Here is a 17,803-nt window from a genome sequence, read left to right on the forward strand (position 1 = left end):
GACAGCCTCCCAACCTGAAGCAAATACTCACCAGCAACCGCACACCATACAACATAAACACTAACCCAGGAACCTATCCTTGCAACAAAGCCCGATGCCAGCTCTGTCCACATATCCATTCAAGTGACACCATCATAGGACCTAATCACATCAGACACGCCATCAGGGGCTCGTACACCTGCACATCTACCAATGTGATATATGCCATCATGTGCCCTTCTGCCATGTACATTGGCCAAACCGGACAGTCTCTACGCAAAAGAATAAATGGACACAAATCTGACATCAGGAATCATAACATTCAAAAACCAGTGGGAGAACACTTCAACCTCTCTAACCACTCAGTGACAGACTTGAAGGTGGCAATTTTGCAACAAAAAAACTTCAAAAACAGACTCCAAAGAGAAACTGCTGAACTCGAATTAATATGCAAACTAGATACAATTAACTGTGGCCTAAACAGAGACTGGGAATGGTTGGGTCATTACACTAATTGAATCTATTTCCCTATGTTAAGTTCTCACACCTTCTATGGGCCATCTTAATTATCACTTCAAAAAGTTTTTTTTCCTCCTGCTGATGATAGCTCATCTCAATTGATTAGACTCTTCCTGTTGGTATGCATACTTCCACCTTTTCATGTTCTCTGTATGTATAAATATCTCCTGTCTGTGTGTTCCATTCTATGCATCCGAAGAAGTGAGCTGCAGCTCACGAAAGCTCATGCTAAAATAAATTTGTTAGTCTTTAAGGTGCCACAAGTACTCCTGTTCTTTTTGCAGATGCAGACTAACACGGCTGCTACTCTGAAACCTATCAAAATCAAAGCTCATTTTCCATGGTGGAATGTAGCATTGCTAAAGACTACTAGGCTTTTAAAATTAAACCATGTTCCCTGCATGTGACTCTTTCCTTCATGTATGTGAACAATAGAAACTCCATATAGAATGATTTATGAGATGGGGTATATGTTCACTCTAGAGCTGTGTGTTATAAAGTTTCTCAATATCAGCCTGATGTTGATCCCAGGTAAAGTAATGGAGTAGCTGATGTGGAACTTGATTAAATTAAATTATCCTGTAATACTTTATTAATGCCAATCAGCATAGATTTATGGAAAATTGACCCTGTCAAACTAACTTAATTTTTTAAATGAAAATGCATATTTGGTTGATAAAGGCATTTGATGTAGCACTGCACTATGTTTTGATTTAAAAATTAGAACAATACAAAATGAACAGGGGACACATTAAATGGATTAACAGTGGACTGACAGGTCTCATAATGTAATGATATTTGGGGACTCATCATTGAGCAGGTGCGTTTCTAGTGGGGCCCCACAGTGATTAGTTTTTGCCCTGCGCTATTTAACATTATTATTAATGACCTGGAAGGAAACAAAATCATCACTGAGAAAGTTTGCAGATGACACACCGATTAGGGGAGTAGTAAATAATGAAGAATACAAGTCACTGATTCAGAGCGATCTGGATCGCTTGGTAGAATTGGAAGTCAAATCCTACTGAGGAAGACAGAAAGGAGCATAAATTCTGGCAAGTCAAGGGTAAAAGTATAATTAGGCAGGCCAAAAAAGAATTTGAAGAGCAACTAACAAAAGACAAAATATATCAGCAATTTTTTTAAAAGTATGTCAGAAGCACGAAAAGCAGGAAGCCTGCCATATAATCAGTGGGACCACTGGATGATCAAGATGCTAAAGGAACTCTCAAAGAAGACAAAGCTGTTGCAGAAAAACTAAATGAAGCCTTTGCATTGGTCTTCACTGCAGAGGATGTGAGGGAGATTCCTACACTGGAGCCATTCTTTCTGGTGGCAGATCTGAAGAGCTGTCCCAGGTTGAGGTGTCAGTAGAGATGGTTTTGGAACAAACTGATAAATTAAATGGTAGTAAGTCATCAGAACCAGATGGTATTCACCTAAGAGTTCTGAAGGAACTCAATTATGAAATTGCAGAACTACTAACGGTGGTATATGTAACCTGTTGCTTAAGGCAACCTTTGTTCAGATGACTGGAGGAAAGATAATCTAGCACTGATTTTTAAGAATCTCCAAAGGTGATACTGGTAATTACAGGCCAGTAAGCTTAACTTCCATACCAGGAAATTGGTTGAAGCTATAGAGAAGAACAGAAATATCAGACCTGTAGATGAACATGATATGTTGGGGAAGAGTCAACACAACTTTTGTAAAGGGAAATCATGCCTCACCAATCTATTAAAATTCTTTGAGGTGGTCAACAAATATGTGGATAAAGGTGATCCAGTGGATACAGTGTACTTGGATTTTCAGAAAGCTTTCAACAAGGTCCGTACCCGAAGGCTCTTAAGCAAAGTAAGTAGTTATGTCATAAGAGGAAAGGTCCGCTCATGGAGCACTAAATGGTTACAACTCAGGAAATAAAGGGTAGGAATAAATGGTGAGTTTTCGGAATGGAGTGTACTGGGACCACTTCTGTTTAACATGTTCATAAATGATGTGGAAAAAGGGGTAAACAATGAGGTTGCAAAATTTGCAGACAATACAAAATGACTCAAAATAGTTAAGTCTAAAGCGGACTGCAAAGAATTATGAAGGAATCTCACAAAACTGAGTGACTGCATAACAAATTGGCAGATGAAATTCATTGTTTATAAATGAAAAGTAATGCACTTTGGAAAACATAATCCCAACTTTACATATAAAATAATGGGGTCTAAATTAGCTGTTGCCACTCAAGAAAGGGATTTTGGCGTCATTGTGGACAGTTTTCTCTGAAAACATGTGCTCAATCTGCAGTGGCTGTCAAAAACACTAGCAATGTTAGGAACCATTAGGAAAGGAACAGGTAAGACAGGAAATATTATAATGCCACTATATAAATCCATGGTGCACCCACACCTGGAATACTACCTCCACTTTTAGTTGCCCCATCTCAAAAAAGATATATAAGAATTGGAAAAGATACAAGAAGGGCAACAAAAGTTATCAGGGGTATGGAACAGCTTCCATATGAAGAAAGATTAAAAATATTTTGTATTATTCATCTTAGAAAGGAGATGGCTGAGGTGGGATATGATAGAGATCTATAAAATCATGAATGGTGAGGAGAAAGTGAATAGGGAGGTGTTACCTCTTCACATAACACAAGAACCCAGGGTCACCCAATGAAATTAATAGGCATCAGGTTAAAAACTAACATAAGGAACTAAACAAGCAACCTGTGGAACTTGTTGCCATGGGATGTTAAGGCCAAAACCATAACTAGGTTAAAAAAAGAATTGGGTAAGTCCATGGAAGATAGGTCCATCAATGGCTATTAGCCAATATGGTCAGGGATGCAACTTCATGCTCTGGATGGCCTAAAACCTCTGACTGCCAGAAGCTGGGAGTGGAGGACAGGCAGGTAGATGGATCCCTCAATAATTGCCCTGTTCTCTTTATTACCTGTGAAGCATCTGACATTGGCCACTGTTGTAAGACAGTATACTGGGCTAGATGGATCATTGGTCTGACTCTGTATGGCCGTTCTTACGTTGTTCGCTTCAACCAGTTTACCATTAGAACAATGTGTTTTAATATGGCCAATGTAAGGTTATACATCTAGGAACAAAGAATTTAGGCCGTACTTAGAGGATGAGGCACTCTATCCTGAGAAGCAGTGATTCTGAAAAAGATGTGGGGGGTCAGGGTGTATAGTCAGCTGAACCTGGGCTCACAGTGTGATGATGTGATAACAAGAGCTAACGCAGTCCCTGGATACATAAATAGGAATATTGAGTAGGAGCGCAGAGGTTATATTACTTCTGTATTTGGCACTGGTGCAACTGCTACAGGAATATTTGATAGTGGGCTCTTCAATCTAGCAGACAAAGGTATAACAAGATTCAATGGCTGGAGGTCGAAGCTAGACAAATTCAGAGTGGAAATAAGGTCTACATTTTTAACCATGAGAGTAATTAACCATTGGAACAACTTACCAAGGTTTGTGGTGGCTAAAATCAAGGTTGGATGTTTTTCTAAAAGATATGCTTTAGTTCAAACAAGAATTATTGTGAGGAAGATATGGTCTGTGTTATGTATGTTAAACTAGGTGATCACAGTGGTCTCGCCTGGCTTTGGAGTCTACAAATTTTATCTTTTGCCTGAAGATGCAAGTGTTTTTAATTTCATTATGCACAGGTAAATCCCAAAGGAGGTCTAGTTGCTATTGGGTTTGAAGATGGCGTTGTTCGCATTATTGAAGTTTATGATCCCAGGGGGCTCGCCGTTGTTGCAGGACGGACCAATGTAGGGAATGCAGAGATGCGTCTGAAACAAGCTTTTAAACCCCACACTGCTGCAGTTACAGCCTTGGCATACGAACGAAATGGGGAAGTACTTGCCACAGGGGTATGTCTGACTTATTCACTGAATTGTTTTTATTAAGCAAAAAATATAAAACTATTTTAAGGTGACATGATTGTGCTTATTTATTGATTTATTGAATGATACCTGCCTCAAGGAGGCTTTTCTTGTGATCTCCTCTTAGCCATTGCAGGAAATAGCATCTGCTGTCACATGGACCATAGAGATTAAGGGTTGTATGGACTACAGGGTAAGACCCCTGCAAAATCAGGAGAGGCTCAGGGAGAAAAGATCCCAAAGCACTTGGGGGAGGATAACTTAGTGCCTAGAATTACCTGATTTTCTGTATCTGTGATGGGTCTAAGTAGATTATCTATCCAGTTAATAGGGAGTTGTATTGGCTGACAAATATTGGGAATGCACAGCACTGAGGTGAGGGGTGTATGCGGCCCTTATTTGAAGTATGTGAAATGGTTAGAGAGCCTTGAAATGCATGCTTTTTGTTATCTTCCTTCTTTTCTTTCTCAGAGTAAAGACAAAACAGTCTTCTTCTTTGCTGTTGAAGACAAATATGAGCCAATTGGATACATTTGTGTCCCTGGGCCTGTGCAGGCATTACAGTGGTCTCCACCTTCTCACGTGAGTAGTGAATGTTTTTCCTGGCGCTTGAATCTTATTTTTAAAAGAAGCTGTTTCAACACTGATGTTATATCCTACATTGTTATCTTAAGGATGAAGAATCCTCATCTAAGCAATGTATTACAGACACTTTTCTGCCATACTCTTTATGCCCTTTCAGGATGAGAGCTATTACTAAACAGAATTGTCCTTCAGTGCAATCACTTAAGCGTTTTGGACCCGAGCAACAGAGTGCAGGATCACCTGGAAGCCATTAGAAACTTGGCCGACCACCTGTGTGAGAAACAAACCTTTGCATCCACTAGTGAAACTTTTAAGGCTTAGTTTTCATTTAAAAAGCACGGATTTGAACATGGACTGTGCCTGTTGCCCATATTCAAATAGGCATATGCAATTGTAAACAAAGCTTTCAAAGCATCAAAAGCAAACCCTTGGGTGTTTCTCTGAACTCAAGCTCCAGTGCCTTTGATGTTTGTCCATGACTAATTCAAATAGAATTTTGTTATTAAAAACCAAGATTTCAAAAGTTTAATAAGGCCAGGTCCACCCTAGAAACTTCTGCCAGGGTAATAATGTTGGTTGGGGGTGTATGATTCTTTATGACATTTATAAACTAGCGAAAAGCCCTAGCGTAGATTGTCATGCTGTCTGGAGTGACTCACAACTGTGAGAGCCAATCTCAGGTCAGACTGTCAGAAAATAGGGCAGACATCCCAAACTGGTGGTATATTCTATAATTAGATTTCACCAAGCCAGTAATAGATGTGCACTCCTGGATCATTATACCAGTATTACCATGGAGTCACAGGGAGTCTCCTTATGCTCTCCAGCCCATATTGCCATCCAGACAAACTGGAGTTTCTGATAAAAGTTTATATAAACCCCAAATCACATTGGGTTACTCCCAGTCCCAAAGGATCAGTCACTTCTTACCCCAAATCAATTGGAACTCTGGACCTTACCCCAAAAATCACACTGGTAGCCAAATCTCTGGTAAACTAACTAAAGATTTATAAGCTAAGAAAAGAAATGAGAGTTATTGAGAGGTTAAAGCAGGTAAAATACATTAACAGGTGAGTCAGAGTTTGTAAATCCAAATGTAGTAATCTGCTAGCTTTCCAAAAGTCTCTCAGGGTCACCCAGAATAACACTGGGGATCTCTGCCTTGCATCTGGAATGCTTCCCTGTAAGTGTCCAAACCGTTCAGAAATACAAGATCTTTCCGTGAAATCCATTTTTAATCTTCTCCAGAAAATAACCTGAACAGTGTCTTCACCCACATGGGTTTTGATGAGTAAGAAATACGGACTGAGTCTGTGATTTTCCATTGTTGAACACAATGCCCTTGCTTTGAAGTTAGCACTCTTCTTCGTTTGCATTTCCCCAAGGCTTCATCTGCGTTTAAGGGGTTATTTAGTTACAAGAATATACATAAAGGTAATTGCCTGCCATCACGTTATAATAGAAATAGATAAGCGAAAACTATACAAGTAACATTCCATTAGTTTTTATGAAGTTTTAACATGTGACTACCATCTCACATTAACATAACTTTAATCTAGGGTTATTTAATTACAGGGTATCATAATGTAGAAGTAATGTCTTAGCAAACTACAGGAGATAGGCAGATGAAAACAATATAATCAACATCTCCTTTGATCTCTGTTAGCATAAGCGTAGATGCAGTTATACCGGCCAAAAAAGTCCTTTAGCCAGTATGGCTTGTTTTGTTTGGGAAACTGATATAAGCTATATAGGCAAAAGGATTTTTTTGCCGGTATAAGTTGTGTCTCTGCCAGGGGGTTTGCCACTATAGTTGTACATACTAGTATAGCTGTACTGGCAAACCCTATCTAGACTAGACCTGGCCTAAGTAACCATGGGAATTAGATCATAGCTGCTATCTTGGATTTATTCTATGATGGCAACCTGCTACCTGCTTACCTGTCAAGCACCAGTATGTCTTCTCCCTCTGGCTTGTCAGGCTCTTCTGATTGTCCTCCTGCCCACAAGTGACAAGTATCTATCCCAACCTTTCTGATAGGTGCAGAAACCCTCCTAACATAATGTATTTATTTGCATGTATAATTTTTAGGTTATACATTCATATAACTGTCAAATGTATCTTAATTTTTCTTACTTTAATATAAGCAAAGAAGAAGATTAAAAGATAAACATTTAATTAATGGTGTAGATTTTACGTTTACAAAAGCAATCTAATTCGTTCCGATTCCTACAGCAACTGCAACTAGCTCCTTTTGCACACATTAGGGCTGGGTGAATTACTTCAGATAAAATAAAGAGCCCTGCCCCATGCCCGAGGCCCCCTTTGGGGAAAAAACACCTATATGCAAACTTGACTTTTAGTGCAATTTTAAAAGTTTGGATAATTCTTCCTCCTACCTCAGTTATTCCTCTGACATTGGCATTTCAGGGATCTAGCAGGGACCAGAAATCCTGTAAGATAGCTGGGGGAGTTTCCCCAAGATTTCCAGGCCAGTCTTAAAGACATAAGAGATATGGATAGTACAGATAAAGCATCTAAACTTTCAGATGCTTATTCAGACAAAACCTCTGACCCAAGCGTTTGGTTCAGACCCATCCGTGACTGGAGTCCTGAGATCACTCAGTTAGGGTGAACTGCAAAGAATGGGGCAGACAATCCCCAGAGCTGGTGGATATTCCAATACGTAGATTTACCAAGCCAGCACAAAACAGCATTTTTATTACCTCACCGGTTGCCCAGAAACCAACAACACAGTTCCCTTAAAGTAACCCAGCCTCAGGCCTCCACCTAGACACCCAAGTCAGATATGAAGAGGATTAACGAAAATCTTATTCATCATGTAAAAAAGTTCTACCAATCCCAAAGGATCGGACACATTACCTCCCAGGTTAGTGAATATTCCAGATCTTACCCAAATACATACTACAGCCAATTCTTATTAACTAAATGAAAATTTGTTAAAGGAAAAGAGAGAGAGTATGATTAAAAGATCAATATACATACAGACATGAGTTCAATTCTTGAGGTTCAGATTCATAGCAAAGATGGTGAGCTTTGTAGTTGCAAAGAGTTCTTTTAGAATTTAGTCCATAGGTTATAGTCCAATGTCCAATATATATTTAGGGTGTTCCAGTTTAGGACTAGGATGTCAATTTTGTGACTCAAACTTTCCCTGGTGAAGCTTAAGGAGACCTGAGATAAAAAGGATTAGGACCCAAACATCTTTTATACATTTCATGCCTTCTTTGACAGGTTGGAGTCCCTCAGCGACCAATAGACCCTCATTTCCTAAGCATCGCCTGGTAATTATTCCCACAGATTAACATAAGGCAATTGTCTGTTTTTCCACCATTCGCAGATGATTTGCTATACGTTTCAAAGAGAGATGAATACCACGACATCCTATGTGTACAGTTCATTTAAATTTTAAGATGTTCTTTTGAGCTCTGAATTAACAGAATACTGTATAGACAGAGACTGTTTGATTATATTGTTGACCACTACCAATATATATGTAAATACACAAACATTATCTCCCCATATGTCTTTAAGAGGGTTTAGTCATTTACCCTGTAGGATGCTTAACCCTTTCTGGTCATGCGTCACATCTTCTTTCAAAGAAGCCAGGTTCACAAGGTGTAAATGATTCCCCATCTTCCCTGAGCACCTCCTTGCAGCAGGGCACCCTAACACCCGGTTTACAGTCCCACTTCCTCTCTCAGGCTCCTAGGAACTCCCCCTCCCCACAACAGTCTCTCTTGCCTCAGTAATACCCATCCTTGGGGCTGGCTTATTACAATAACATAGTGCAAATAATCCATAACAGAAGTCCCAAAACATAGTCCATTTATCAACCCCAGTGCATGCAATCCTTATAACCCCACAACAGCTAGTCCATCAGCATAGCACATACCATACTCTGGCATCCTCCACCACCTTTGGGCTCTACTTCTGTCCTCTCCTGGCTTTCTGCCAGGACAGCCACCCAAGCCCTTACAGGTCAAGTGCATCTCCACTCTTCCTAGCAGAATTACACCCTCATCCCCCAAACCTTTTGCTGGGAGTTCATCCTCACCAGTGGAGTATCCATTGCTTCCCCTGTTCTGTTAACCTCTCATCTCAGACAGGCAAGCAGGTAGGTACTTCCACTGTTCCCAACTTCAGCCCTTTCTGGTCCTCAGCTCCAGCTCTCTGGCTTGGAAGTCAGCATGCAATGCCCTCTGCTGCTCTTCTGCCTTTAACTTTCTGGTCCTGCCTCTCAGCCTTTGGGAGGTAAGCTAGCAAACCCTCCTCTAGCCGTCCCTACAAGCCTCCTCTCTCTCTAATTCTCCCTGATCCTTTATAGCACCAGGTGCTGCTCTGCCTTTTTAATTGGCCAACTGGGAGCACCTGTACTTGCACAGAGGAACTGGACCTGCTTCATTTAAAGGGGCGAATCACCTTGTGACACTAAACATCAGCATGCTCTCTCAGTCTAAGATGATATTCTCTGATTTCTGGTGGTGATTCATCCATTTAAATAATCACATAAAGTGAATGTTGACTGGCGTGCCTTTGACTTTGTGGCTTGACAACTTCTAATCTTTAGCTTTACTCTTCCTCTTTCCCACTTCCGTATTTCTGTCTAATGCTTGTGTTTTATGTGCTATTCTACAGGCAGAGAGCATGCTGCTTGTGCTCTGTGAGAATGGCTTTGCCCTTCAGGTTCCTGCACCCATCCTTGGAGAACAGGACACAGTATCCACCTATGAGATCCATGACCTGCCTACACAGTATTTCCATTTCTGCAGCATTAAATCCCGGATCAAGGTAAAGAACTGTCCTGTGGGGAATTAAATTCTCAGCCCTCAGTTACCAGTATCCCTAGAGTGCAAAACTACTCCACTCAAGTTGCTAATCTGTGAGGTGCTGAACGCAGGGTTCCAGCTGAGCCATTCATAAGGAAGGGCCAGGCACAGACCACTCCTGGCTTTGCTTCATCTATTGGAAAATATATGTTGTCAACACTAATTCATGGAAATAAAAAGTGGAACTGAGGAATAACATATAGCTTATAATGCATGTATATTATAGGATTACACTAGTGGTAGTAGAGATAAAGTTAATATGTCACTTCCATTCTAAAATATATTTTTAGTTTTTAATTTTCAGAAAAATTATCCTCACAGCTGTAATTTCTCATGCTCGAGCCCAGCCTCAAAGGAAATTCTTTTGAACAGTTTCATAAACATGGATTTGGCCACTTTTGAATTAATCAAACATGAAAAATGGTGGTTTTTCGCCAGTAAAATTTTTCTGATACTTTTTGAGTGCTGTGATAACTGTAAATGGACTCTTATACAAAAAAAAGTCAGTGTGACATTGCACTCTATATGATTTTATGAAAGTATACTTATGAGTGTGAACATAATGCTTCATGCAAAAGGTCTCTTGTAAGGTATCATTACAAAGCTTATAATCTACTGAGTATGGTCATCCTATTTGTATAAATGTATCACTCTTGTATCAGAAACTAGAAATATGAAATATAACTCTGAGGGCCTATTGTAATTATGCAAAGTGTGGGCCATTAATGGTGGTTTGGAATCTGGATGACTCCCATTAACCAGGACAATTGACTGTAAATGGCTCTGTTTACTTGTAAGTCTTCCTGTATACATGTGTGCTGGCAAGTGGGTAATGAAGTCTTACAGCGACATGTGATCATGTCAACTGAACTGGAATCCATCTTAAACCTGGTGCTTTTCCATTGAGAAGGAGGGAGTGGGAACCCAGAGAGGGACAAAGGATTCCCGCCTTATACAAAAGATATATAAGTGGGTGGAAGAGAACAAAGGATGGGGCCATCATGAGAAATCCCCTAGCTACCACCTGAGCTGGAACAAGGGCTGTGCCAGGGGAAAGGATTGTGCCCAGACTAGGGAGGTGTCTGTGAAAGAAACTTACTGAAACATCTCTGAGGGTGAGATTTTATCGGTATTCAGTTTTATTACTGTATTAGGTTTAGATTTGCGTGTTTTATTTTATTTTACTTGGTAATTCACTTTGTTCTGTCTGCTATTACCTGGAACCACTTAAATCCTACTTTCTGTATTTAATAAAATCACTTTTTACTTATTAATTAACCCAGACTATGTATTAATACCGGGGGTGGGGAGGGGCAAACAGCTGTGCATATCGCTCTATCAGTGTTATAGAGGGCAAACAATTTATGAGTTTGCCCTGTATAAGCTTTATACAGGGTAAAACAGATTTATTTGGGGTTTAGATCCCATTGGGAGTTGGGCATCTGAGTGTTAAAGACAGGAACACCTCTGTTAGCTGCTTTCAGTTAAGTCTGCAGCTTTGGGGCACATAGTTCAGACCTTGGGTCTGTGTTGGAGCAGACTGGCATGTCTGGCTCAACAGGACAGAGGGTGCTGGAGTCCCAGACTGGCCGATAAAGCAAGGGCAGAAGTAGTCTTGGCACAGCAGTTGGCAGTTCCCAGGGGGGGTTCTGTGATCCAACCTGTCACAGTCAGGATTACATTATGCATTCCTCAATGAGGACTTGCTCCTTTGAAGACATGTGAGGCCAAATTCACTGCTGGTATAAACATGGGCAACACCTTAGATAGCACTGGAGTTACACACTGTTTCACCAGTGGGTATTTTAGGAAACTGAAAAAGCAGCTCAGTGGCAGGGTGAGGATTAGAACACTGATTACCTGACTCTCAGCGTCAGTACTCAATCTACCACATCACAGCTGCCTCTCTTGAGTGATGGCACTTCCACTTTCAACCATCTTTTCAAAGATTTATAAGTACTATTTTGATGTTTTGTTAAAGATCTGGCAAAGCCCCAGCATCCACAGTGACCAAGAGGAATTCAGTACTCAGGAAAAAGAGATGTCTTTGGCTACCTTACAAAGCTAATATTTCCCTGGGAAAAGATAGCGTGATATTTGACACTTATTTATGCTAAGATATGTTTTAATAAAATGAAGATTTTAAAGATTGTATAAATTGACCATGAACATTACTCTTCAATTCAGTGTTCAGAAGGAAGGTCATTACAAACATTTTGTTTTTCACTTTAAACTTATGTTTGAGCACAAACAATGCCACATGGGAATCTGAATTCAGGTCTCCAGCATGGTCCCTTTTACTTTTGGGCAAGTAAAGGACAGAGTTCGGGAACACTGCAGAAGTAGTGCATCCAGTCCATGAGTTGATAGAGAACCTCCCGTTGCTGTCAAACAAACCGTCTGGCTAACATAAGGCTTGATTGGCTTGGGAAAAGCTGCATTTAGCATGTCTCTGGTGGAGGGTGCTTGCTGTTTCATTAGTCCTTGGAGGCAGAATATAAGAGGAGGCGGGAATGAGAGGATTCCCACTGCAGCTTCAAATGAGGTATGATGGGGCTTGTCTACACAGGCCCTGCAGTGCGGACTACAGGAGTCTGAATTGCTGAGTGCATCGAAGCATTGTGCTGTAACTACTCCATGTAGTCCCTGCTAGATTGAACTAAAAGGTACCTAGTTTGTGTTAATGCAGTCCCGTTTCAAATAGGACTCTGTTAACTAGAAACATGTACCTTTTAGTTTCTGCTAGCAGGGCATATATGGGCAATTGTAGCACAACATTTTAGTGTGTGCTGCATTTCGTACACCTATAGTCTGCACTGTAGGGTTGTGTAGACAGGCCTGACCTCTGTTTAATTGTGAGGAATACTTCCCTAATTTCTAGCATTTTTTATCATGAGAGCCTTTCAGTCAATGGTGCATTGGTTTCATGACTCATTTTTCACTGCTTTCTGTAACAGAGGGAAGAGGAGATTGAGCGCAGAGAGAAAAAGAAACAGGAGGAGGAGAAGGCAAGGTTGGAGTGGATAAAGAAACAGCAGGATATGGGACTTGAGATAGAAGAAGAGCCAGAGGCAGAGCCTAAGAAAGAGGAGCCACTGCCACCCATCTACGTCCCACAGGAGCCCAGCCCCATCGTCTGCGGGTTTTATTCAGCACCAGGGAAATTCTGGGTCTCTTTGGTAAATTAAATATTCTTTCATTTTTAATTTGAGAAAAGGATTGTTAAATGTAGAGACAATAAGATTCATGGACTTGGGGATTAGGTGGCGTAGAGAACTGGTATTTGGAATAAAAACCTTTTGCCTCCAGGACACAAGCTCATATGTGCCCCATGCTTGAAGATATCCAAATTCTCAGAGAAGACCAAGTGCTTGATGTGAATTCTAAGTGGTCTTTGTGAAATGGTTTTACAGTGTCATTCCAGTTCACAACAAATGGCACTCTTTTTGGTGGTCTCCCCAGAGAGGCCAAGGTAGTCCTTTCCCCACTAGTAGATGGTGGTCCCTTGTGGTCATGACTGAGGCACATTGGTGGGACAGAGAGGGATGGCAAATGCTTGTAACTCCTCTGATAATGGTGGACTTATTCTGCGGATAAACAGCATTTCCAGGAGTTTTTAGTATGGCTTCTTTCACTTGCAATGAATTCATTTTTAAAAAGAAATTTAAGAAAAGAGCAATTATTCATGAAACTGTATTTTCCTGGGCACCTGCATCAGCATCCTTTCCTCATGTCTTCTTTGTGGCCCTTCTCTTCTTTAGAGTGGCTATGACTCTGGGTACCTCTACCACTGTGCATTCTCCCCCATTCAGCACCAAATATCCCCTGAAAGCAGGCAAGATGAGCCCTTTGAGGTGATTCCTATGGAGAACACAGATGACAACCCAATCCAAAGGATCTCTTTCTGGTAAAAGAGCTTATGCACTATGACTTACTAAACTGATGAACTGGAATCAGGAGATATCATGGTATATTCCTCTGTTTCTTTCCTTGTGTGGATGAGTATCCATGTGCAAGAGTTCAAGAAGAGTTCTGCTCTATTCCCTGGCACCTAGAGTTAATTGGTTACCAGCTTTAGGATTCCTGATTGGTAGGATTTGTCAGTACAGCTGTGTAAAATACATTATTTTTTCTTTTAAAAAATGTTCATGTTGAAAATGCCTACTTTTTTGAGCACTCAAAGCTCAATTGTGCCTTTAAGACACAACCATGGATTGGGAAGTTCTCCTCAGCGGAAGCCCTGGGATGCTGCTACTTCCTTCGGGGGCGGGGGGGTGCAGTCCACTACCTCGGTGCTTGCTTGGCCAGTGGGTAGGGGGATGGAGTCATGGCCTTACCTCCTTCCATCCCTCACCCTCTTTAGGGTGCTCTTTGCTCCCCAGGAGAATATGGAGGGAGCAATCCCCACACTTTCATTGTGCCAGGCCAGCAGCTTGAACTGGACATTATGTGGACTGCACAGGTGGAGTGGAGAGCTCCTTGTGTCTCCCCAACCCATGAGACCAGGCCTGATCTGACCCCAAGGAAGCCATTTTAGGTTACAAAAACTGTAATTTACACCTGTCTTCTTCTCTCCTTCTATTGGGTGGAGTATGGGGAGGTGAAAGTCACCTCCCAATCCCGAACCAGGCTGTGTGGCAGCCGTGCAACCCCTCTTTAGCTGCTAATCCAGTCTGTGGGTCACAGCCAATCTGCACCTGTTGTTGGAGCCCATTGGAGCCATGCAAATCCAGATCCAAAACCCTCCACAGCCCATACCTTGTCCACTCCATGTTGATTTTTTTCTGCTACCCCATGACAATTCTGAAGCCAGTTCCATGATGTATAGGAGGTGCATGGATACCCTTGTACAGTCACTTAGTTTGCCAACAGCCTTCATTTCTTGTGCAGGGCATAAGTGGTATGGGTGAGAGAACCTTGCTCCAGCCCTTCATACTTGGGTGAATTTCACCCATTGTGTTAATTTAGCTTTTGTTCACAAGTGTCACTGGCACTTTGCTGTTGCAACATTAACTGTTCTAGATCAGTACCTGGAATTGTTTAGCTTTTGTTCACTTTACAGCACCAGCAAGCTGTTGATGTTCTGTGGGATGAAGGATGGAGCAGTGCGAGTTTATCCTCTCCAGGACAAAGACCTGTCAGCAGACATGATGAACGGATACTGGTCCTTCAACATGCATGACAACGATTATGGCCAAATCCAGGCGATATACTCTAGTTATGATGACCGATTCCTGGTTACCTGTGGAGCAGATAGCAACATCTTTACCTTCAATATCCTATCTCCAGAGGACATTCAAAGAGAGCTAAAAGCCAAAGTGCCCTCTCCAAGAGTGAGTTACTGAATGAACACATTCCCTAATTCTTCTGTATTGTGTTCTGGTGCATAGGTAAAAGCATTACAGTTCATTCTCTAGGACATGTCCAAATCTATGAATACCAGAGTACCCTCTAGTGCTAAGCAATGCGGGCCTGTTACTACTTCTGTGCAAAAAACACTCAGTCCTTTTGCATTGTGGGTCATTCGTGGCAAAAACTGAGAATTTTCAAAGCAATTTGTGAATATGAGCCCATGCAAAATGTCTGCTAATGTAATAATAGTCTTTATGTCTGTAATTCTCCTTCTCTTTCTCCTCTCAGTGCTTTTTTTCTTCCCTCTAAAAGTGTAAGGTCTGTTTATTCTGTTGATGTACATGGCCTCCCTTAGCTAATCATCACTTCATATGTTTGTATGTTGAGAACAACAAAGATCTGGCAGGTTTTCTCTCTATTCTGTGCTTCTTTTTATTAAAGTGCAGTTCTACTCTGAATAGAGACTTAAAATATGGCAGCATAAAGGCACTATGTTTATTTTTTATCAGTGGCTTCTGTACCACAGTTGCTCAACTTGTAAGTAAAGAAGGAATTTTTTTTTTAAATTTACCTAACCTGCAAACATCCCATGAGAACTGAGAGTTAAGCTGGGCTCTTTCGTTCTCATACATCAACACTAGTATTAAAGATTCTGCAAGCCAAATTAGGGACTCTAAAACCCCCGTGCTGCCCCATTACCTTTATTGAGTTTTCACAGATTAAACTGATTGGAATTTAGGAAACAATTCTATTGATGATGAACTAGAAGGAATACACTTCTGCTAACACTCTTAACTGTATTGGTTTTACAGGGGTAACAGGAGTAAAACTCAGTAAAAGCTTAATGAGTCACTGAAGTAACCAGATCTGACTCCAAAAGAAAGAGAGCTCTGTTCAATACAAAAGTGCTATCTTGACAGAATCATTTTTTTGAGTAGATTGCACTTTAAAATATTTTCGTAAAAATCTGATGATCTCTAGAGCCCTGTGCAGATACACAAATGTGTATCTTCATCCGATCCGCTATCTGCAAAAATTATCTTCTGATAGCTGCAGATATCTGTGGATTTGTAGGGCTCTACACTGGGGGCCAGGCTGAGGTTCTGAGGCATCCCACTCCTGGAGCCCTGTCAGGAGAGCTGCGTGGGCAGCTGTGGGGAGCCCGCACAGAGTCGCAGACCCTCCCCTGCCCTCGGCCCACTGCTGCACCGTGGCATCCAGGGCAGCCTCCCACCCAGTGTTCCAGTACCCTGCCCAGGGAAGATGGAGGGACCCAGGTTCCCCACAGCTGCCAGTGTGGCTCTCCCTGACCCGACTCTAGGCAAGGGGGTGGCTTGGAGCCGCAGGCCGGCCATGATAAGAGCCAGGTGGGCAGCAGTGCTGAGCTGTGGCAGACCATCCACCTGCCCTGGGCGGGGAGTCCGAGCAAATCCTGGCCCGTGTCCCTGCCCCCCAGCCCCCCTGCCAAATATCCCAGCCTCTCTGCTCAGTGTCCCTGCCCTCCAGTTTCTCCTGCCCAATGTCCCTGCCCCCAAGTCCCTCAGCCTAGGCAGGTGGAGGGACCTAGGTGCCCCACAGCTGCCAACACGGCTCTCCCCAGCCCAGCTTGGAGCTGCAGCCTGGCCATGATAAGAGCCGGACGGGCAGCTGTGGGGAGCCGTGGCGGATCCTCCACCTGCCCTGGACATCCAGTGTCCCTTCCCCCCAGGCCTTCCCGCCCAGGGCAGGTGGAGGATCCATGCTGTGGTTCCTCACAGCTGCCCGCCTGGCTCTTACCGCCAGATCCCTGCGCAGATACAAAATTTGTATCCGCATCCGCACTGCTGTCCGCAGAAATGGTCCACGGATATAAAGCAGATACCCGTGGATTTGCAGGGCTCTAATGATCTTTATAACATCATTTCCATAGCCTAGGTTGACAGCATTGCTTTATGTCCATCTTAAAAGTGCTATTTCTTATCAAAGTAACTCTTCAGGGAGTGTCTATTCTAGTTTTAGTCCCATGGAAGAGTTTTCAAATTATGTCGCTACCTTTAAACATAAATGGGATTCATAGTGGGCCAAACTCAAATCCACTGAAGTTAACTGAGTTACATCATGGATCAGTTTGGCCCCTGTATTCATTGGTAAGTATTGCATTCGCCTCTTTTTTGCCCGGGGGAACCATTAGAACCTGATATTTAGTGACCCTGTGGTGTCATTCATCATGAAGGTTTCATCTGGCTTTACAAACATCACTTGACTTGTGAGGAGCAGTGTGAGGTTCTTCCTTAACTTGTGGAACAGCCTCATGAGCCATTGAGTGTCATTCCTCGTTTATGCAAAAGCTATGTTTTTGCTTCACAGAGAGATCTTGAAAAGGAAAAAACTGCAGAAGATATTGAGGATCCCAGTGCCTACAGGTAAGGCGTGCTTGATGAAAGCGAGAACGGCTGCACTTGCTGGGAGCCCTGCCTCCAGTTCATGTGGCCCAGCTGTTTTGCCTTCTAAAAGAAGGCAGTAGCTCACTCCAAAGTTGGGCCATTGTCTCAAGACACATGGGGCCTTGGATGTCTGTGCAGCCTTTATGCAAACATCCATCTCATCCACCTGTTTTTGTAACATGATGTTCTGA

At 42.1% G+C, this 17,803-nt stretch overlaps 1 protein-coding gene across 2 annotated transcripts in view; it reads left to right on the forward strand.

Annotated features, from left to right (window-relative positions):
• CFAP44 (cilia and flagella associated protein 44) overlaps positions 1–17,803 on the forward strand; it is a 71,669-nt gene that overhangs the window by 28,278 nt on the left and 25,588 nt on the right. For both annotated transcript variants that reach the window (XM_045001560.1, XM_045001551.1), the window contains exons 17-23: positions 4,180–4,389; positions 4,873–4,983; positions 9,647–9,799; positions 12,795–13,016; positions 13,599–13,744; positions 14,900–15,170; positions 17,536–17,591. In XM_045001560.1, the coding sequence (XP_044857495.1) occupies positions 4,180–4,389; positions 4,873–4,983; positions 9,647–9,799; positions 12,795–13,016; positions 13,599–13,744; positions 14,900–15,170; positions 17,536–17,591 (1,169 nt within the window). The remainder of the gene's footprint in view (positions 1–4,179; positions 4,390–4,872; positions 4,984–9,646; positions 9,800–12,794; positions 13,017–13,598; positions 13,745–14,899; positions 15,171–17,535; positions 17,592–17,803) is intronic.

Source organism: Mauremys mutica, chromosome 1, assembly GCF_020497125.1.
Source record: "Mauremys mutica isolate MM-2020 ecotype Southern chromosome 1, ASM2049712v1, whole genome shotgun sequence".
NCBI classification, from domain to species: domain Eukaryota; kingdom Metazoa; phylum Chordata; order Testudines; family Geoemydidae; genus Mauremys; species Mauremys mutica.